At 32.2% G+C, this 22,186-nt stretch overlaps 1 protein-coding gene and 1 non-coding gene across 2 annotated transcripts; both read left to right on the top strand.

Annotated features, from left to right (window-relative positions):
• The first annotated feature begins 4,673 nt into the window (after positions 1 to 4,673).
• On the top strand, positions 4,674 to 5,243 carry LOC109812060 (zinc finger protein 10). Its single transcript, XM_020375932.3, has one exon. The coding sequence runs from the start codon at positions 4,674 to 4,676 to the stop codon at positions 5,241 to 5,243; it is 570 nt and encodes a 189-aa protein (XP_020231521.3).
• Positions 5,244 to 9,579: 4,336 nt separating this feature from the next.
• On the top strand, positions 9,580 to 9,650 carry TRNAG-GCC (transfer RNA glycine (anticodon GCC)). Its single transcript has one exon. It is a non-coding gene; the product is annotated as a tRNA-Gly (tRNA).
• The last annotated feature ends 12,536 nt before the right edge of the window (positions 9,651 to 22,186 follow it).

Here is a 22,186-nt window from a genome sequence, read left to right as displayed (position 1 = left end):
CCTCAACACGAAAATGTGAAAGATCTTTATTTAATTTTTTTTGTTTACACCGTAAAAATATATAAATAAGTGCATGGTTGATTGATTCAATGCTATAGAAGCCAGTCGGGTTATTGACTGCTGACCATTGATTGTATTCTAGGTCTTCTTCTCATTCTCTCTCTGCCACCGTTGAAAGAATTGGCCTTATTTTACTGCTTAAATAATTAGTGACCTATGATCTATGGAACATCATTTACTTGTTATTGCCAAAAGGAAAAGACACAGAAATGTAAGTTTACAATAACCGTAGGATATTTCGTACTATAATCCCACTGTAGATTAATAACTATTTTTTTTTTACTCAGTCCTAGATTTGTCTTAAATATGGATGGTGGTTCTAAAATCAATTATTCTATTATTAAATTAATATTTAATTAATAAAAATTATTTTACATGAATAGAGATTAATTATTAACCTTAAAATATTGTACAGATTGTAGTCTATAGACAAAAGAATGTTATAGACTTAATTATGCAAGTGAAGTAATGTATAGTACAATGATAAGGAAAAGATTGAGGAGCATACCTTTTTTTTGGGTGAATAAGCATACCATCCCAATTCCTACTTAACCCTGCCTTTTAGCTAACAATGCCAAGCAAACAAAAATAAAAAAATTAATTAAAAATAGGGAAATTTGGTAGGAAAATCGACGACACTTGCGTTATTGTCTTTCATTTTCTTGTCATTGTCCTTGTCTTATGCATTGTCACTTCTTATAAGTTTCTTGCTTATTAAGTCACAAGACTAATATCTAATTGAAACTCATCATCAATGAATTGAAATTAACTCACATACATGTGTTTATATATGTATACACCCAATCTCACTATAACATAACTCTACGTACAATGAACGGGTTGCTTTCGGACTACCAAATTTAATAGAGGAATCTTAACCATGCCTCTAATTACGCATGTACATACCAATTGTGAATTAAAAGGCAGAATATACCTAGGTTAGCAGAGGATAATGTATTACAAATTAAGTGTAACTAATTAGTTAACAAGATATTGTTGCTTTAAGAATTTTTATAGTCAATTCAACTTGCCGTTGGCATTCTTAAAATTAATAACTTAGAAGTAGCTGCAAGTTACCGTCGATATAAATTGTTTTCTTACTATATTTGTTATTAAATCTATGATTGGAACTAATGGTGATGATGTTTGTAAATAAATGGGCAGGCCAACACAGAAATCATGTCGCTTTTGCTTAATAAGAAAGGATTGTCTTTTACCATTGATAAATGGAATAAGGAATTTGATTTATCAACAGAAAATAAAAGAGGATCGAACGCAGATAGCACAATCGAATTTGTTAGGGTTGCTATAACTGAGGGATGATATCAATTATTAAATTTAAATACTCGTAATATGCATCATTTCACACTGTATTCAAATGGGATTGCTAAAAATACTTTGGACTATTTGTGAGAGAGGAGAAATTTACTTATTTAAAAAAAAATGTCTATTTAAATTTATTCTACTAATAATTTATATTTTGTGTCAAATTTTAATAATTTAATTATTAAGTTAAAAGTTCTTATTGTATAGATTGAATATGCAAATTTTTAAAAATTCTGAAAATTATTTGATAGTTTATTTTTTAATTTAAATTAATGGATAATTATAAAAATATTTGGTACGTCGATTTAAATTAATAAAATGAATTATCAAATAATTTTTAAATTTTTAAAAAATTTACAAATTTGATATATGTATTAAGAACTTTTAATTCAACAATTGAATCGTAAAAAATTTAAGCAAAACATAAATTATTTAATAGAATAAACCTAAGTAAACTTACTATTAGAATAACTAATTAAATCTCTCTCTCTCTATATGTGTATATATATATATATATATATATATATATATATATGAGCAGAGTTCAAATGACACCAGTGTAACTTTTACTAAGTATTACACCGCTTAATAACTTTATATTAAATGTGAATTTTGAAAATCCAACCGTTAGATTGAAAGTTCATATCTCTTAGATCATATATATCAAATTTTTAAACCCTCCTCTATATATATATATATATAAGTATTTTTGTACTTAAGGGTTGGTATATAGATTGATTTACTCTATTTAAGGTACGACTCATGGAATTCACATTTATATTGGGTAAGTTCAATCCATAAAATAAAGTGATTTTTTTTCAAATCTGTATTCAACTCACCAAAACTCGTGAATAAATGAACCAATATGTGGAATCTAAATAATCATTTAAACAATATATTTAAATACATAAAATTAGAAGAATATTTTTTTTGAAGTTATAATTTATCAGCATTTAGAATTATTTTAAACATTAAATATTAAAATGTTTTAGACTAAAAGTATTACCCATACTTATATAATAATATCAAAATTTTCTAAATTGAACTAAAAAATCAAACATAATTATACAAATTTAAGAAAAATATATTCGTTTATGCGAGATCCGCAGTCTTACAGATCACCGAAAGATCCGAATCTACCCATCCATTGTACTCATTATTGTGTTTGTATATACATTCAATACATATATTTATGCGGAAGTAACAGTTTGTAGTTTCTTCGTCAAGTCTACATTGAAGAGGAAAACACTTTGAACTTTCTATCATATATTTATAATTAGTAGGTGCTAGCCCTTGTTTGTTATTAAAATCAAAAGGATTGTGTTAATTACCTAATCAAATTGGCGATGTAGTTAGGTCTAAACAACATAGGCAGACCATAGGTTGCTTCTTCCCCATTAACGATGTCGATTGTGATGACATAATGATTTTACGATCTGCCGTCACTATAATTCCGATACTTTATACCCAAAGAAAAGGACAAGCTACAGATTCAGATGCCATGTTCTCTTCCATTTATATGTTTCAAGGAAGGTTCCTGCAAGTTAATTTCCACTCAAATACAACAATGGTGAACCTCTTCCTTATAGCCTATAATTTCATCTACTCTTGAATCTCTTTCATCACAGGATCGATCACAGTTATCAAAGTAAACCAAGTGTCATCTCAATGAGCAGGGTTTTGCTGTGTCATACCTAGGAAATCTATGTGGCATATCCTTTTCAATTGCGAGTTAATTGGCTCCTGAAGAGGCAAAAGAAGAAAAAAAAATTTTACATGTGATTGCTTGGTACCAAACAGAGATTGGACTGGTAAAATTTAATGCCAAACTTCAATTTTTCCAGCTTGCTGAGGGGCCTTTGCACGTAATCCTTTCGGTACATGTTGGGGCTGTTACTCTTATTGATGGATACATTTACTTTGTGCAAAATGATAGGTCACTTGTCATGTTAATTACCATGTACTGTAATAATATTTTTTAGATACAAAATTTAGACAAAATCACATGCACATAGGTTTTAATGAAATTACACTCAATATTCCTTCCGCATTACTTTAACCTGTTTTCGTCTATATATATAATTACATATATAAGCAAGTAAAATCAATGTTATTATATAAATTAAGGGAGGTAAGTTAAAAACGAGAGAGATCAAGTGAAATTTTGTTAAATCTCAATGAGTAAGTATGATTTGCCGTAAAATTTAACTAAATCGAACATCATTTTCCCCACATGCATCCGAACTAATTAATTATAAAAAAAATACAAATTAAAATCTGAAGGAGATCATTATTAAAGTTGTAACTATTCTTGAGCATTTACATGATGTCATGAAATCAAAGCATTAAGTTGACCAAATAATTAGATGTAAGTAAGATATATCCTTGTCATTCTATTTTTCATAATGAAAATGATAAATTTTATAAGCCTATATATATCCGATAATATTATACAGTGTTGTACACAAATTTCTTTGGAGAATGATACAAGAAATCAAGATACCCGTTTTAATTCCCTTAAAAAGTGTTCGGTATATGTCAAAAGTTGTAAAATCTATCAAAATGTTTTTACTTTAGTACGTCTCAAAAGATTTCACAAGACAAATTAGATTTGGATTTGTTTTCTATATGGGTGTGTATAATAAACAATAAGCTCCACCTGCCTCAGCCCCCAGGCAATAACAAGATTAGGTTGTTTTGATGTATATACCATACAAATATGAAATTTCAGAGAGTATAATATATTAAAAAATAAGGAAATGGCCAAATATTTGGATGAAATTTTTTTTGTTTGATATCAAGAAGTTAGACATTATTACATATAAATGATAAAAATAATTAATCCAATTCGTACGTCCCTCACCTTTGAAGGAGAAGATTCATGATTCATCCGTATACACATGACACATCACTAGTGCTGGAATGGTAATAATAGGCATTTAAATTGGTGCTTAGAAAGATGAAAAGCACAAGAGTCCAAATGGGAGACAAATAAATCATAACAAAACATAACTAAGATTAAAAAATTAACCGAAGAAGAAAAAAAAAATATTTCCATCATGCTATTGAGATGAATCCACAGCCGGCTAACAGAATACATCTCTAAGCAAAGTTCTAAGACTTTTCCACTTTACACCACATATTCACATTCACTTGACTATCTTTAGGTAATGCCTATGTCCTTCATTTGTCTCTTTCTCAAACCCTCTCCACCTTCTCCTTTCTATAATACCCTTCCCTCTTACACTTTTATTCCTCACACACACAATATCCATCGATCTTTCACCATGGAAGAAGATTCCAAAAGCTCCAGCGAAGAAATTGATCGATCATCCGAACACAACAATGATGAGATGGGAACTGGAAGATCCTACGAGTGTGTGTTTTGCAGGAGAGGCTTCACAACAGCACAGGCTTTGGGAGGACACATGAACATACACAGAAAAGATAGAGCCAACAAGGCCAAACCTAATTTTCCTCCTTCGAGTTCAACCAAGGTTGACGAGAGTTATCACTATGCAGATCTTGGCCTATATTCTGCATCCAATCCAAGAGGGAATTACTATTCATCTCTTCCTGATCGAGAGGTAGACACTAATTACAACTATTGCCATCAATTGTATTTTCCTTCTCACACGTGTGGTGCCAGATCATCACCACCTTCACGTGTACAATATGGTGAGGTGTTGTGTGTGGAGAATCAAAGGGATCCTCAGCTTCTGTTTGGACAAGATTGGAGACAAAGGGGTTTGAGTTTGTACACTAATCCATTGTGTGTACATGAAAATAAAGACAAGATAAACAACGGTGAAGAGGACGATCTGGATTTGGAGCTTAGACTTGGTCATCATCCATAGCATAATATATAATAGAGTACATATTTATATATATATATGTTAATATATATAAATATTTATAACTATGATAATTAATGTCTGGCTTTTGGGCCTTTATATATATATATTTTCATGGCGTGCAATTGTATAGAGAGATGGGTTGCAAGTTGGAAGCAGAAAGAAGATTTCTATAGCGTGGAGGCTTCTTCAAGGGAGGTTGCAAGCTCGAGTTTCTGATGATGAGGAAGGTACTCAAGATATATATACGTTTTCAATCTAGAGAAAATATCTACCTCTACTATCTAGGGTTCTAGCAGATGTTGTTAATTATCTGAATGTTTCTTTTGCTGCTCTTTTTTGCTTAATTAATATTTATGTATGCATCTTCACGCTTGTCGCATTGAAAATTAGGTTAGTTACTTAATTATATATGCGTGTGCTTTTCCATTTTTAATAAAGTAAAAAATCTCTACTTCTAAGCAATCCAATTCGAAGCAAGCCGTTTCCCTGATATGGAGATTAATTCCATTGTTTCTTGTTCATCCTGTTTGCATTGTTTGAAGTATATTACACCAACGGATTGTTAGAAATTCAAGGACAAACAATGATGTAACTATGAGTAATTAATGAATGAGTAACCACCAATTAATTAGTATAAATTCCCAGTTGAAATTGCTGAAGTACAAAATAGCCCAGATATTCAGGAGTGTCAGATTGAGCTTAGTATTAAAAGGTTATAATAATTCCCACACGTGTTTAACTAATTAATTAAGCTAACCCATTTGTTTGTGTGAGTATGAAGCTGTTTAGTTAATTGTTTTTAATTCTTTAGTTAAATGTAATATGAGGCTCAATAAATGTGATTTCGGCCATTTGGAAATGAACATATTTCTGTGTTTACCTTTTTTTTTTTTTTCCTTTTTGAGAAGAAAAGAATCCATTAAAGATTAAGCATAAGAGGTACCCAATTAGTAGTACATAGTATCTATACACACAATATATGTGTGTACCCTTACATCTCAGCACCATGTGGAGAGGTATCCCTATGCACAAAATACCACGTTGTATATAACTAACCTCCAACAAAAGAACAAAATATTTCCAACTACCACTGTATAGTACCTACACTAGAATGTATAGACAAAAAAAAAAACCTGTTCTACCAAAATTTCCCTTGGTAACGAAGCATTAAAGAAAATGATTTACCTTGATTAGAATGAGTCCGGAGTATCTTGAACTCGTGGAATTACAACAATAGAAGTAATGTTTTGTTGGTCATCCAAATATTATTTTATCTTTTTTGTTCGGCACAGAGGGTAAAGAAGATATCTCATAGAGTATATAAATTTGTCTTATTTTATTATAAAAATATATGATAAAAATAATATGGACAAATAAGATTATTACTGTTACATCTTGGAAGTTATATTTGTTTTATTGTGAATAAGTAACTAGAAGCAATTTGGTCTCTGTATATATATCTAAAAACACAAAACATTTTGTGTGAGGTCTCTTTGAGGTGGGGGGAAGTTGTGGCTGTTGCACTTTTCCAAAATTTATTTAAATTAATTTTGTCATACAAGCACATCGGCTAAGTGTTTGGTTAAGTTTATAAAAGTAGTTTATGATTTTCTTAAAAATTCCTTTTATTTTATGGATTTTATAATATTAAACTTACCAATAAGTTATAAGATCCCAGTTAATAAGTATTATTGAATAAACATATTTAATTAAACTGTTTATACTAATAATTTCCTGGAAAAAAACATATATAGTAGTCCGTGTATAACATTAATAATGTAATATTTTATGTCCACATAACACAAAGATTGCTTATGTCTTCAAACTACTCCTTGGTGAATATACTTGTAGAAAGTGTTCTCCTTCATTATGTTTATACATAGATGATGTGTTTGTATATTTAGATTTAGAGGTTAGTAACACCACAAAGTGGTTGGTCCCAAAATGTTTTCTATTATATATCTTCAGAAAAACAATAGAGAACATATTTTTTCTTTGAAAAATGTGATTTCTTACATGTGATTAGAAATCATCTAAAATAATCTCTCAATCTTTTTCAATCAATCTCTATTTCCATAAAAGTGATATTTATGTCCTTTTCTCTTGGCTTTTTTTTTTTTTTTTTTCTCTTTTGTCATGCATAAAAAAATTATTTGATTTGAACTCTAGATTGATGACCTTTTTTTTTAGTATTTTAGATGATATTTCAAAAGACTATTTTCTAACCAAATTCTATTGATTCAATCAATACTATAATTGGTCATTATTAAGTTTCAAGGTCTTGAATTTGATTCTTAAAATATAATAAATAAAACGATGCTAGAAAACTCTAATATAGTTGAAATTTTGAAAGAAATCAATTTCTGACAAAGTTGCTGAAAGATATTCTTGTCAATATCATGGTAAAAAAAAACTATCCTAAAACTTGTCGTCACTCCTAGATTAACCCTCGTGACAAGACCAATTATTCGATCTTGCTACTTTATAAAATATGGGTTGAATCAAGTAGACAAATTATTATTATTAAACCTAAATTGACTTAATTTTAATCAAGTTGGAGAATAAATTTTAACTCTTTCATCCAAGTCAACCTCAATGAACCAATTCTTGTAAATTTTAATTTTAAATGATTTAATAAGATGATAATTTTTAAAAATTTAATATATAATAACAATATAAATTTGTTGAATTTAATCTAATTATATTCAACTCAAACAAACCCAACTATGATCTTAAATGATTTGGTTCAAGTACTCGATGAATTGAAATAGTGATTAGATATTATGCACTTATTATATGTTGTGTAAACAAACTAGTTAATAGAATATTACTTATTTTTAATTTTTTTCATGTGGAAAAATCTTTTAAACTACCAATAATAACAGTACCATGTGAGAAAAATTAGTCTCTAATGTATTGAACTAGAAAATACCCAAACAAAAAAATGATTTCATTCTATTGAAGGATAATTTTTTTTTATCCGACCCAACCAATAAGCTAACAAGTAACAAAAGTTAATGCATTTATTTATTTATTTTTATTTTTCCTATAATAAATTTGCATACTGCATTATTCTATACACGCACCTCCATTATTTCTAGCTTGCAGAATCCTTCTCAGCTCAAAATTTGATTTTGAGCATCAATTAAGTGGTGCCATTATAATGGAATATGATTGCGCGACCTTAATTAACATATTAGGCAGTATTCATGAAATAACGTTTCCGTGGTCATGAAGCAAACTTTGATAGAATAGGAAGATGCAAAAAACAAAGAGAAAAGAAATGAAGTTTGAAGATAAGAAAAGGGAACAAATGCATTGCATGTATGTCAAGTTTGAAAATTTGAGCAGGCCATGGACGGATCTATGATCTCCGATTGACTTGGACTTCAACGTTCCTTTGTTGCTTGTTTTTAAATGTATGTCACACTCGCTTTGGTCATGCTCATGCACATGCGTCGTTTCTTATATATATATATATATATATATATATATGGTTAATGACCTTTATCTTTTTACATCTTTTCATTCATGATTAGCCTCAGCTGTTAATGTTTATAACTAAAGCAATTTTCTTTAAACCAACAAAAACAAGTGTTACTCTCTCATTTTTCCCTTTTTTTTGCTTACCATGCAAGAAGAATGCATATTATGTGATTGGAAAATCGGTTGATGGAATAAGTGAAGGAAAATAAATTTATGTGTGAGCAAGTAATATTAGCTTACAGAAGTGTTCATGCATATGCATATGAAATTCAAGTCCTATGAATGCTAGCTAATTGTGTACTCACTCCATGCTAAAACCAATTTAGCGGAAAAAGTTGTTAAACGTTAATGTTATATAAAGTGTAATTTTTATGGTTCAAAAGTTGAATTGTAATTATATATTACTTTAGTTGTTTATATATATATATATATATATATATATATATATATATATATATATATATATTATTCAATATTTTTTATATTAAATAATTTTGTCTCAAAATTGGTCATTGAACTCAAATTTATTTCCATTTATATATTATATCTAATATAAAGTTATTAAATATTCTATTGATATACATCAAAATTAACGTAATATATAAGTTTAAAATACAAAGTTTGACTTTCTGCTTATATTTGTTTATAATAATTGATGTATCTTATAGTAGTAGCATAATTCAATCATTCTCATATATAATCTACGTGAAATATTACTGGCAAAATTCTTTGTATATTGGTTCAGAAAAGTTCAATATACCTACAGACCGAGGCTATATGAAAATGTCATGCACTCCATGCATATATCAAATGTCTTTAAATATTTTAAAAATAACCCTAAATAACAAAAGCACCAGTGGTCTAGTGGTAGAATAGTACCCTGCCACGGTACAGACCCGGGTTCGATTCCCGGCTGGTGCACTCTTTTTTAATTTTATTTTTCTTTAGCATCAGATACGATAACATTTACATCCAAAGAGGGACCCACATGTAGTTGTTTTATTATGGTTAAGGATATTATAGCAAGGCATGGACATGGTTGCTGTAATATGAAGCAAGTAACGAAGTTACTGAAACTAATGGATGAAGACAATTAACTAGAAAAAGAAAAGGATGTGAGTGCTTGGGTTAGTATACCAGTACCACTGTATTAGCACATAATGACGTAACCTTCATTCATATATGCCACTCTTCTTCATTTACCCAAAAGACGAAAAGAAAAAAACAAGGAATCATAATCAGTGTTAACCCCGTACCGTTCGTTTTAGGCTAAGGAAGGGAACATGGTTAAGGTTGTATTTGAATTAATGATGTTTAGTTAATGGAATATAATAATATTCTTTCTTATCGGAATTACATTAACCACAACTGAATTCAAATTTTAAATTATTTACATATTATTTCAACCTATCATGACAACTAATTTAACTTTAGTAATAAATGGAATATAAATATATACATGAGTCGAAAATAATAAAACATGATGAGTCTCACATGTCATTATTTGGATGTCTGGATGTGTGTGGTGTGATGAATCGGAAGAAATTTAAATTTGTTGGAAATTCCAGCAGAAATTAACATAATAGTAACCGTCATTATTTTTTTCATCTTAATTAATTATTTCAAATATAGGAGTGATAATTATTCAAGTCATCGAATTTTTAAAAAATTTAAAAATTATTTGATACTTCATTTCATTAATTCAAATTGACGGATAATTATAAATTGATTTGTATTAATCAAATGAAATATCAAATGATTTTCAAATTTTTTTAAAATTTACAAATTTGATCTATGTATTAAGAATTTTAAATCAACAATTGGATCATTAAAATTTAGTGTAGAACATGAATTATTGAACGGAGTAAGTTTAAATAGACTTACTCTTGAAGTAAACGGATCTCTCCTATATATATATATATATATATATATATATATATATATATATATATATATATATATATATATATATATATATATATATATATATATATATATATATATATATATATATATATATATGTTCTTACCTGAGATCGGTCGAAGGGACGATCTGCCGGGCAAGATTGAACCTCTATCCCTTGCTTGGTACGTCGGCTGCTTCGGGGTGGGGGCAGTACTTGCAAAAGAGACTTCGATGCTAAAGTTAGTCTTTGGTCGTATGAATGTCTCGTATATGTACCTCGGTATGAATTAGGGTTTTCCTCTCGGGCGAGGCTGATATGGGCCCATGACTGGTCATGGCCCAATAGATAATGGGCCTTTGTGTTGGCCGATGTTGTGTGGCGCTTAGATACCGAGTCGATCTCGATACTCTGTGTGGATAGTACACTAGCCCCGAGCTCTAAGAACCTCGAGTTGAGGAGTTGATAGCGAGCATGGTGGATGGTCGTGACCTTTCGTCTCTACCTCTTGGTTGAAGCGCCACGTGTCATGAAGGCGTCACCTCGTTTCACGAAAAGTGAGGGAGGCTTGTAATGAAGAGTGGCGGCTCATCATGGAGAGTGGCGGCTTATAATGATGGGATGCACCCTGTCATTATGAGCCCTATCTAATGTTTTTGTCTCCGTGTCATTTTTGCTTTTAAATTTCATTTCCCTCTTCATCTAGTCATTCTCCTTATTTAGTCTTTGTCTCCTTCGAGTCTCCGTCGAGTCTTTTTGCCTTCTCCGTTACTTCGAGTGTTTTCCGATAGTGCTCTCACCGCGTTGTCCTCGTTGCCAGTTTTTATTCTCTGAGGTTCGTTGTACCAGGTACCTCTTTGCCCTCGCACTACAAGAAAATGTAAATTTTCGATGGAAAATTTCCGATGGATATGGATCCGTCGAAAATTTCCGACGGATTTATATTTTTGTCGGAAATTTCCGACGGAATTTTCTGTCGGAAATTTCCGACGAAATTTTCCGCCAAAAATTTTCCGTCGAAAATTTTTGACAGAAATATAAATCTGTCGAAAATTTCCGACAGAAACTTTTCGACAGAAAATTCCATCGGAAATCTTATTTTTAATTATTATTTTTAATTTCTTTTTTTAATTTCTTATTTTTAATTTATTATTTTTAATTTCTTATATATATTTTAGTATTAAAAATTTTATATATCTTTTAAAGGTATAAATATATATTATAATTATTTATTACAAGTTTTTTATATCTACGATTAGTATTAAAGATGAAAATAAATTAGGTTATACTATATTTTATTATAATTTACTTGGTTTGAACCTAACTTTCTTTAAAAATATATATTTTAAGTGTGACTTATTTATCTATCATAGATAATTTTTAAATATTTGGGTAGAACTACAATCATATAGACTTATTTTATAATAATTTAACACTATTAAAAATATAAAAATCTATATGTTAAATTTATAAAAATAAAGTTTAATTTATTTATGATATAAATATGTTTTTAATATCTAATATATATTTTTAGATGATAATTTATTTTAAAATATATCTTATAATAACAATTCTAAATGGAATATAAATCTTATGATTTTTCTTATTTTGATTTTTTTAATCAATGTATACAATTTTACTATTTTGATTTTTTCAATCAACGTATACAATAAATAAAAAATACAAAAGAAAAACATACATGCTACAAATTTTATTTTATCAAAAAATTATTTGTTTTAATATATTACATTATATATGTGAATATTAAGACATATATATATATATATATATATATATACATATATATATTATAATTAAACTTTTTTTAAAAATTAATTCATTATTAAGAAATTTTTTTTATCACATGAGAATTAATTTTCTTCAAAAATTTGACAGATATCAAATAAATAAACATTTTTTCTGAATCTATATTTTTATTTTATTAGAATATAATTTTTATTTTTTAAAATATATTATTTTTTCAGATAAAAAATTATGTATATGTCAAATAGTAGTGAGGGCAAGTGCCTCACTATTCCAAACGTGCAGCTGTATATATATTAAATGTGAATTTTGTAAATTCAACCATTAAATTGAAAATCTTTTACTTTTAAATCATATATACAAAATGTTATATTAATCGAAGATGATTTCTTATAAAACAAAATTAAATCTGTCGAAAAATTTATATTTTTGATGAGAAAATTTTTGTAGGAAAAGCTATTTTATTGATAGAATATTTCAGACAAATTTATATTTGTCGAAAATGTAAGAACTGGTTTTAAATTTGATATGAAAATATTATGATATAATTAGATAAGATTTTAAGTTAGTATTTTATTAATGGTTGATAATTAAAAAATAAAACATGGATAAATACATTTTTTGAATTTTATATGTTTGATTTAAGATAACTTATAAAATAACTCTTGGTAAAGTTATTCCGCTCAATAACTCATGGTGTGTTGAATTTCATCGATCCAATTAATTGTTAAATTAAAAATTATTAAATTTTACTAATAATTAATATAAAAAATTAATTAGTTTTGGAATAAATTATTTGCTAATTAACAATATAATTGAAATATTAATTATTTTAAATTATTTAACTAAAATCTTATTGACAAAATACTATATGATCTTAATATTTTTGTATAACTAATATCTGGTTTTAAATTTGATATGAAAATATTATATATAATTAGATAAGATTTTAAGTTAGTATTTTATTAATAGTTGATAATTAGAAAAAAAAATAAGGATAAATACATTTTTTAAATTTTATATGTTTGATTTAAGGTAAATAAATATATTAAATTAATTAATAATTTATTTAAAATATTAAAATTTAATTTATAAGTATGTAATAAATAAATATTTATAATTTTATAAATTATATTATCATTATAAATTATAAAATTAAATAATTTAAATTATAATTTTAAATAAAAATAAGTAGATGTTAATTATAAAAGTAAGTACATATAAATAAAGAATAATTAAATATATTATTATTATTATTATTATTATTCGTAATATAAAATTATTATATATTATTATTATAGTACAAATATGAGATTGTATATTTGAGGATGACTTAAATGAATTAATTTGTACAAGTTATACTGACAACATACATAGACATTTCGGTAGCTTACTCATCAAAACTTCATAGTTAAGTGTGCTTGACCTGGAGTAGTAAATATGAGAGTTGTTACATTAATAAATTTATTAAAATTAAAAAAAAATTATAATTTCTGACGGATTTTTCGTCAAAAATTTTGACAGCAATTTCCGACGGGTTTTTCTGTCGGAAATTTCTGACGGAATTTTTTGTCGGAAAATGCTGTCAGAAAAATTATTTCTGACGGATTTTTTTTTCCGACGCCACTTTTTCCGACGGATTGAAATCCGTCGGAAATCCGTCGAAAAAAGCAAAATTTGTCGAAAATTTACCTATTTCCGTCAGAAATCAGCGTTTTTCTTGTAGTGTCGCTTTCATTCTTCCCCTTTCCTAGTTTTCTTTGTTTTCGATGGCTGGAGAGGGAGAGGGTTCTTCTCCTTTTGCGCCTTCCAAAGGCAAAAGCAAGGTACGCGAAAAGACGGGGGCCAGGGAAATGGTTGTCGTTGGTGGTGAGAAGAAGAAAAAGGGCGGAAACAACCCCAAGGATTCTCACCCTACTATCTCCGTTCTGGGGGTACGAGTGGGTTAGAGGGGATGTCGGGGAATTTGAAAGTGGGTTTAGGTCATTCCTCGATGTAAATGCGATGTGGAAATCGCTGAGGATCTATAAGTCGGCCATTTCCAAGCTTATCCAGGTTGAGCCCTGCCAACCCGGTGAACCGTATATATGGCAGGTCCTCCGAGTACCCCGTTCTTTTATATGTATCAGTGCTTTTTTAGGGATCTCAGTGTTTGTTTACCATTCACTGAGTTTGAGTGTGCTTTCCTTAAATTCGTCAACGTGGCTCCCTGCCAATTGCACCCCAATAGTTGGGGTTTCTTAAGGGCTTTTCAGGTTTTGTGCTCGGCCTTGGGGATATGTGTGTCTTTGCCTGCTTTTTTACATTTATATCAACTCAAGTTGGGCAAGCCTCCCTCAGGTTGGGTGTCCCTCAGTGGGAGTAAGGCCGGGGGGTTGTTCCAACTTTACTCCCAATCATATAAGAATTTCAAGAAAGAGTTTTTACAGGTTTGACCTGTCGAGGCCGACCCGAGGGTCGATGAAGTTTTTCACAGTGAGGGGGAGCCGAGGTTTCCTTTCTTTTGGCAGCAAAGCCCAGTCAAGTTTAATAAGTCGAGCTACCTCCAGTTGTCAGATTTTGACAAGGACGACATTGCCAATTTGGTCGAACTTTCGTGCCCATTGGACAACAAACTCGTCCTGTCTCTTGCTAATTTGGCGAATAAGGAGAGGGGTTTGGAGAGTGAGTACCTCTTCATTTTGCTTATTAGATTTTCTGTGCATTTGCTGACGTTCTGATATGTTGTGCCATTTGCGTTTGTAGGTTTGATAGGGAAAAGTAAGTGGCGTGAGCTGAAAGCACGCTTCAACATGGAGGAGCTCGTCGTGCTTGAACCCATCAAGGAGGAGGTTGCTCCTCTAGAGACTCGCCGCAAAAGGAGGAGGGCGGAGAAAGGAGTCAGCGAGACTTCGGGCACTCTTGTTCTTGAGGAGGTAACATCGAAGGCTGCCGACACTGCTACTATTGATCTGACCGAGAGTCCTCGGGTTGGGGCGTCGTTGAGGGAGCCTGTGGTGGAGGCTATTCTGGAGAGACGAGTTTTTACTTTATCTTGGTGGTATTCTTTTTGCTTTGTGTGTTATTCCTATTTTGTAACGTATAAATTTATTTTGACTTCCTTGTAGGTGGTTTCGATGCCTTCCTCTGCTGAGGTTCGCAGGGAAGGTCCAAGTTTTGAGGTGCCAACATCGGCTCCTCTCACTGCTACTTCTCCTCCTCCAAGTTCTTCCGCCGCTCCGAGATCGAGGTGCGTTAATTATTCAGCACTTCGACATTAGTCGTCCTTTGGCGAGGTTGGACCACGTGAGCATGTCTCCAGACATGACATCGTTGTGGAGTCCTAATTTGACCGCTGAGGGATTCTATAAGGAGGATCCGACCATCGTTGCTGATAAGGCGATGATAGAGAAGGTTGGTCCGGTCGAGGGTCTAGATTCTTCTAAGGTATTTATGCAGAGGTCCATTGCCATAGTGGACCATTGGAGGAGTAAGTGGCCAAGGCTTCAGGGCGAGCTCAAGAGGGCGAAGAGGAGTGAAGCTGAGCTTCAGGCCATGAGAAGATATTTTTCAAAGACTCAGAAGTCTTTGGAAGTTGCTTTGAAGGCCAACTAGGCATATACTGCCCAGGTTGGTGATTTGCAAGAGGTAGCCAAGTCTTGTAGGGGCGAGGCGGAAGCTGCTCAAAGCTGGGTTCAATCTTTGGAGGAGGAGAACGCTCCTTGAAGATGGATATTGATGTGCTGGCCTCCTCAAAGAGGGATTTAGAAAAGAGGCTCCTTGAGACTGAGCGTGCCATTGTGGTGGAGCACCGACAGGGCTTTGCCAAGGCGGTTCGTCAGCCTAGGCTTCTTGTGGGAGAGGTGGACCTTTCTGCCATCACATTGATAAGGATGTGCGGGGTGGACAGTTGGTTAATGAAGATGACCTTTTCGAGAGCGCTAGCGAGGATACTACTGCTTAAACTTACATTTTTTCTTCGTATTTTTGTTGTAATAGCCTTAGTTTATTTTGTTTTCTTTTGGTGTTATGTTGGACTCATTTCCTTTTGAATGAAGTTGCTCATTTTATTATATATTGCTCTTCTCGCCGTTGCTTGAACTCGCAGTCAAAGTGGATTTCTGATTTAAACTTTTGAGGTTCAAACTTAACCTTTAATTTTCGTTATAAGGCTCGGACTCGACCTTAAGGTTCAAACTTGACCTTTAATATAAATCGTGCTAAGGTTCGAATTCGACCTTTGCTTAATATAAATTGTGCTAAGGTTCGAATTTGACCTTGACTTAATATAAATCGCGTCAAGGTTTGTATTCGATCTTAGCTTAATATGAGTCGCGCCAAGGTTCGAATTCGACCTTGGGTCGGATTCGACCTTGGCTTAATATAAATCATGCCAAGGTTCGAACTCGACCTTTGCTTATTGTGAGTTGCGCCAAGGTTCGAACTCGACCTTGGCTTAATATGAATCGTGCCAAGATTCGAACTCGACCTTGGCTTAATATGAATCGTGCTAAGGTTCGAATTCGACCTTGGCTTAATATAGGCTAGACGGTGTGAGATTGGAGAAGTATGAATAAAGTGAGTTATTCTTATTGATGTTGTGGGTGTGCCTCATTAAAAACCCTCTCAGCCAAAACTCATTTTTCTATTTTTTGGAAAAAAAAAAGACTAGGCATGGAAAAGAGTGCAACGCCCCATTTTTAAAACTCAGCTAAAATAAAACTTGAGGTGAGTGGCGTTCTAGGTTCTCGGGATGGTTTTTCTGTTGAGTTTCTCTAGTCAGTATGCTCCATTCTCAAAGTCTTCAGTAACTCGAAACGAACCATCCCAATTAGGTGCAAGTTTCCCTTCTGATGGGTCTCTCATTGCCTCGCCTTGTAGTCTCCATACTAGGTCTCCGACCCGGAAAGAGCGGGTTCAAACTCGTCTGTTGTACCTTATGAAGGCTCAGAGTTTGCAGGCTTCTTCTTTGATCCGAGCTTCCTCTTTGAGTTCGTCTATCAGGTTGACATTGGTTGCTATTTCCTGAGTGTTTTGCTCATTGTTGAAGGTGTGATGCCGATTAGACGTCTCGTCGACCTTAATTGGGATCATGGCATCGGCTCCATAGGTCAGCCTATAAGTAGTTTCTTGAGTTGTTGATTGTGGGGTGCAATGATATGCCCAGAAGATGCTGGGGAGCTCATCAACCCACCGTTCCTTGGCATTTCCTAATCGTTTTTTGAGTTCTCGGAGTATGACCTTGTTGGCAGCTTCAGCTTGACCGTTGGTTTGGGGATGTTCCACCGAGGTGGGGAGGTGCTTGATGTCGAGCTCTCAGAGGAAGCTTTCGAAGCTTTGTGCAATGAATTGCCTGCCGTTATCAGTGATAAGGGAGTGCGGGATACCAAACCTGTAAATGATGTTCTTCTAGGTGAATTTTTTCACATTCTCGGTGATGATCTTGACAAGCGGGCAGGCCTCGATCCACTCGGTGAAGTAATCGATGGCGACGAGGAGGAATTTTAGTTGGCCTTTCGCAGGGGAAATGGTCCGAGGATGTCCATTCCCCACTAGGAAAAAGGCCATGGGGATGCCATTTGGTGGAGGACTTCAGGTGGTTGCCGATGTGTGTTACCGAATTGCTAACATTCTTTGCACCTTTGTACATAGTTTTTACAGTCTGACTTCAGCATGGGCCAGTAGTATCCAGCTTGGATCACCCTGGTCACCATCGAACATGCGCCAGAGTGCATGCCGCATATACCTCGGTGGATCTCCTTGATGACATAGGTGGCCTGGGACTTGATTAGGCATTTTTGCAGGGAAGCCGAGATGCCTCTTTTGAAAAGTTCATCTGCAATGATGACAAATTTCGATGATCTTACCCGCATCTTTCGAGCTTCGTCTTTTTCCTCAAGCAGTATCCCCTCCTTTAAGTAGTTTCGTATGTCTGTCATCCATCCCTTGTCTTCGATGTCGTTGGTGTTGACGACTTTGTCTTCTAGGCTAAAAGAGTTGAGGGTTTCTTGGATGATAGTCTGATGTTGTCCAGGGCATTTTATGCCGGCGAGTTTGGATAGCATTTCAACTCTAGCGTTCTGCTCCTGAGACACATGATGTATGGTGAACTCCTCAAAAGATGAGGTCCATTAGGACGTTGTGTGATAGTATCTCTGCAGCAAGGCATCCTTAATCTGGTAGGTTCTGCTGAGCTATTCTACCATGAGTTTTGAGTCACTGTTGCAGCTCACCCTCCGTGCTCCGATGTCCCGTGCCAACCTAATCCTGCAAGTAGTGCTTCGTATTCTGCTTGATTGTTGATGATCTTGAATCGGAACTTGAGGTACTGCTCGACGACGACCTGGTTGGGGCCTTCAAGTATGATTCATGCGCCCCCGTCTTTGGTGTTGGAGGAACCGTCGACGTGTAGGGTCCAGGTTGGACTTTCCTGTGACGAAGTCGTGGTGACTTCGGTCACAAAGTCTGCTAGGCATTGGGCTTTCAGAGGTGAATTTTTTACGTAAATAATATTTTTTTTAAAAAAAATTACAAAAGTAACATCTGTGCAACTTTATTTACTCAACTAGAATCAATCACTGTTCATGCTTAGAATTCGGTTCCCCGGGAACCGAATTCTGAGCTTCAATATTTTTTTTCCTTTTTTTTTGTGCTCAAAATTCGGTTCCCGGAGAACCGAATTCTGAGTTGTTTTCAATTTTTTTTTTGCGTTTGAGACCCAGTTTGGGCGAATCTGGGAAGTGGAACGAACTGTTCCGGAAGCAGAACGACCCGTTCTGCTTAAACACATAGAGTGTTATTTTTGAAATTGGAACGGGTGCAGAACCATATTGATCATTTTTTTCTCCCTCATCCCTACACAGACCCCTCCAACCCTCGTACTTTGATTGAAGTAACTCTACCCACAAATGTCCTCTTTGTTGCCAGAGTCCCCATCTCCATTTAGCTAATAGTGCATCATTAAACATAGTAATACTTTTAATTCCCAGCCCTCCATTCTTTTTCTCATCACAAATTTTCTTCCATCTCACCCAAGCAACTTTCTTACTACCCTCCTTGACTCCCCATAAAAAATTGCGTTGTAATGTCTCCACCTTCTTTACAACACCACTTGGCATCTTGAAGAATGAAAGAAAGAACAAAGGAAGAGAAGTAAGGACAAAGTTGATTAAACACACTCTTCCTGCCAAAGACAAGCTTTTGTGTTTCCAAGCCGCTAATTTCTTTGATAACTTTGCAACAATGCCATCCCAAGTCCCTACTCTCCTTGGATTTGCCCCAGTTGGTATCCTTAAGTATGTGAATGGGAAAGACATCCTTCTGCAATTCAAGAACGTGGCATATTTTTCGACTGTACTTGGTTCAACACCATATGCTCCAAAACTGCTTTTTATGAAAATTCACCTTTAAGCCTGAAACCATCTCAAAACATCTCAACATGCTCTTAACCACCATGATATTATGTAAATTTCCTTCCCCAAAAATGATTGTATCATCTGCATATTGCAACAAGTTGATATCCACATTGTTTTTTCCCAGTTTAAAGCTCGCAAACATATTATTTTGTGTTGCCTGTCTCATCAATCCACTAAGGCCTTCAGCCACCACTGTAAAGAGAAATGGTGCTAAAGGATCTCCCTGTCCAAGTCCTCTCTCCATCCCAAATTCACTAGTTGGACTACCATTTACCAACACAGATACAGATGCCGATGTCATACATCCCTTGATCCACTTTACCCAAGTATCACAAAAACCCAACCTCCTCAGCATATAGAATAAGAACTCCCAGTTCGCCGAGTCATATGCTTTCTCATAATCTACTTTAAATACAATGCACTTTTTCTTCATTCTCTTAGCTTCCTCCACCACTTCATTAGCAATCATCACACTGTGTAGGAGTTGTCTTCCACCTAAGAAAGCACTTTGTCTTTGATCAATAACCTTGTCTAGCACCTTTTTCAATCTTCTTGCTAATACCTTGGAGACTATCTTATATATACAACTAACTAAGGATATGGGTCTATAGTCACCCAATCCTCTTGGATCGTCTCCCTTTGGTATGAGGGCAATAAAAGTTGGATTTGTTCCTCTTGAGAATTTTCCAGTTGTATGAAATTCCTCCAAGAACACAAGAAACTCCTTCTTCATAACCTCCCAAAAAGCCTTAATGAACTTGAAATTTAGTCCATCTGGCCCTGGACTTTTTAGGCTAGCACAGTCCCACACTGCTTCCTTTACTTCTTCCTCATCAAACTTAGCCACCAACATTAGATTGTCTTCTCTAGTGATTTGTTGGAATAGAACACCATCAAGGCTCGGTCTCACCCACTTTTTCTCAGAAAATCGCCTACTAAAAAAGTTCTTGACTTCATCTTTCACTTTATTTGGCTCTTCACACCATTCCCCCTCTATATGTAATCCCTTCAACATGTTTTTCTATCCCATCAAGAAGTTGTATATTGTGCCTTTTGTGTATAATGGGATCTCATTGACTTTAACCACTAAAAATCCTTATTGCTTAAACTCAAAAGATCAATGAAAGGTGATTACTTATTTGTGAGCGAGATCATAAGTGATAAATGATGGAAAAGATAACAAACAATAAAAATTCAAGTATGGGAAACCACTAAAAATCGTTATTGCTTAAACTCAAAAGATCAATGAAATGTGATTACTTATTTGTGAGCGAGATCATAAGTGATAAATGATGGAAAAGATAACAAACAATAAAAATTCAAGTATGGGAAAGGATAGTGTAAATCATTTTCATTGCATAAAAAAATGTGTTTTTTATTATTATTTTTAAAAAAATTTATGTACATTTTTATTGAATTTGAGATTGTAAACCATTTGATCATGTTATAGAGTTTTTATGTATTTAATGACTTAAGATCACATTTAAAGTTATTAAAATCTTAAATTAATGTTATAAATATCCTCAATTTATATGTTCACATTTTTTTTTCTTATTAGAATTCTATTTATGTCATCTTTATTCATTATAACTTAATGTTAAATTTAAAAAATAATTTATATCTTTTAAAATAAATTTATATTAAATAATATACTTATATTCTTGTGCATCACACATATCTAAGAACTAGTTATTAAAATAATATTTTTATTCTTTTAATTTCATTGATTTTGTCCAAATATTAAAAATAATTGTTTTTTACGTAAGGATATTCAAATAAATATCTAATAATTATTTGTAATCATTTATATTATAAATCCTTTACTAATTATTAACGTGGAACTTTTTTTTTTAGGAATTAAGTTGGAACCTAAAACATATTTATTACCTATTAAGGTGTTAATTAATTTTATATATTCATTTGATTTTAATTACTTTTAGTATCAATTTATTTTATAATGAAATTTATATAGAAATATTTGAGAGAGTTTTTGGAATGATTAGTGATGATTTACAGTATAAAATATTTATTAATAACAAATATTAATATATATTTCAATTTTTTAATTTAGTTGAATCTGTCAAAATATTTAAAAAGAAATATTTTTTTTAACATAAAATCTATATTTATTTTTATCCCTCTTTTTTATAAGTGAAAATAATTATTTATAATTTATAATGATTTTATTTGTCTAAGAAAAGATATAGACACTTGATTAATAATTGGTTATAGCAAGAGATGTTTGAATATACATAACAATATTTTTGGAAGGAAAAATAATTAAGAATAATATTAAATAAAACTCTAATAATAATTAATAATTATAAAAAAAATTAATTATTTTAATTTTGTTGATTATGTTCAAATATTAAAAAAATGTTGTTTTTTTAGGTAA

The sequence above is a fragment of the Cajanus cajan genome, chromosome 7 (genome assembly GCF_000230855.2).
Source record: "Cajanus cajan strain Asha chromosome 7, NIPB_CcT2T_4, whole genome shotgun sequence".
Taxonomy (NCBI): domain Eukaryota; kingdom Viridiplantae; phylum Streptophyta; class Magnoliopsida; order Fabales; family Fabaceae; genus Cajanus; species Cajanus cajan.
Note: the sequence above shows the minus strand (reverse complement) of the source record. Positions and strands in the feature narration are given on the sequence as shown.

Excerpts from the sequence above, each read along its gene's own strand:
- LOC109812060 (XM_020375932.3), top strand. The coding sequence starts at position 4,674 with ATGGAAGAAGATTCCAAAAGCTCCAGCGAAGAAATTGATCGATCATCC.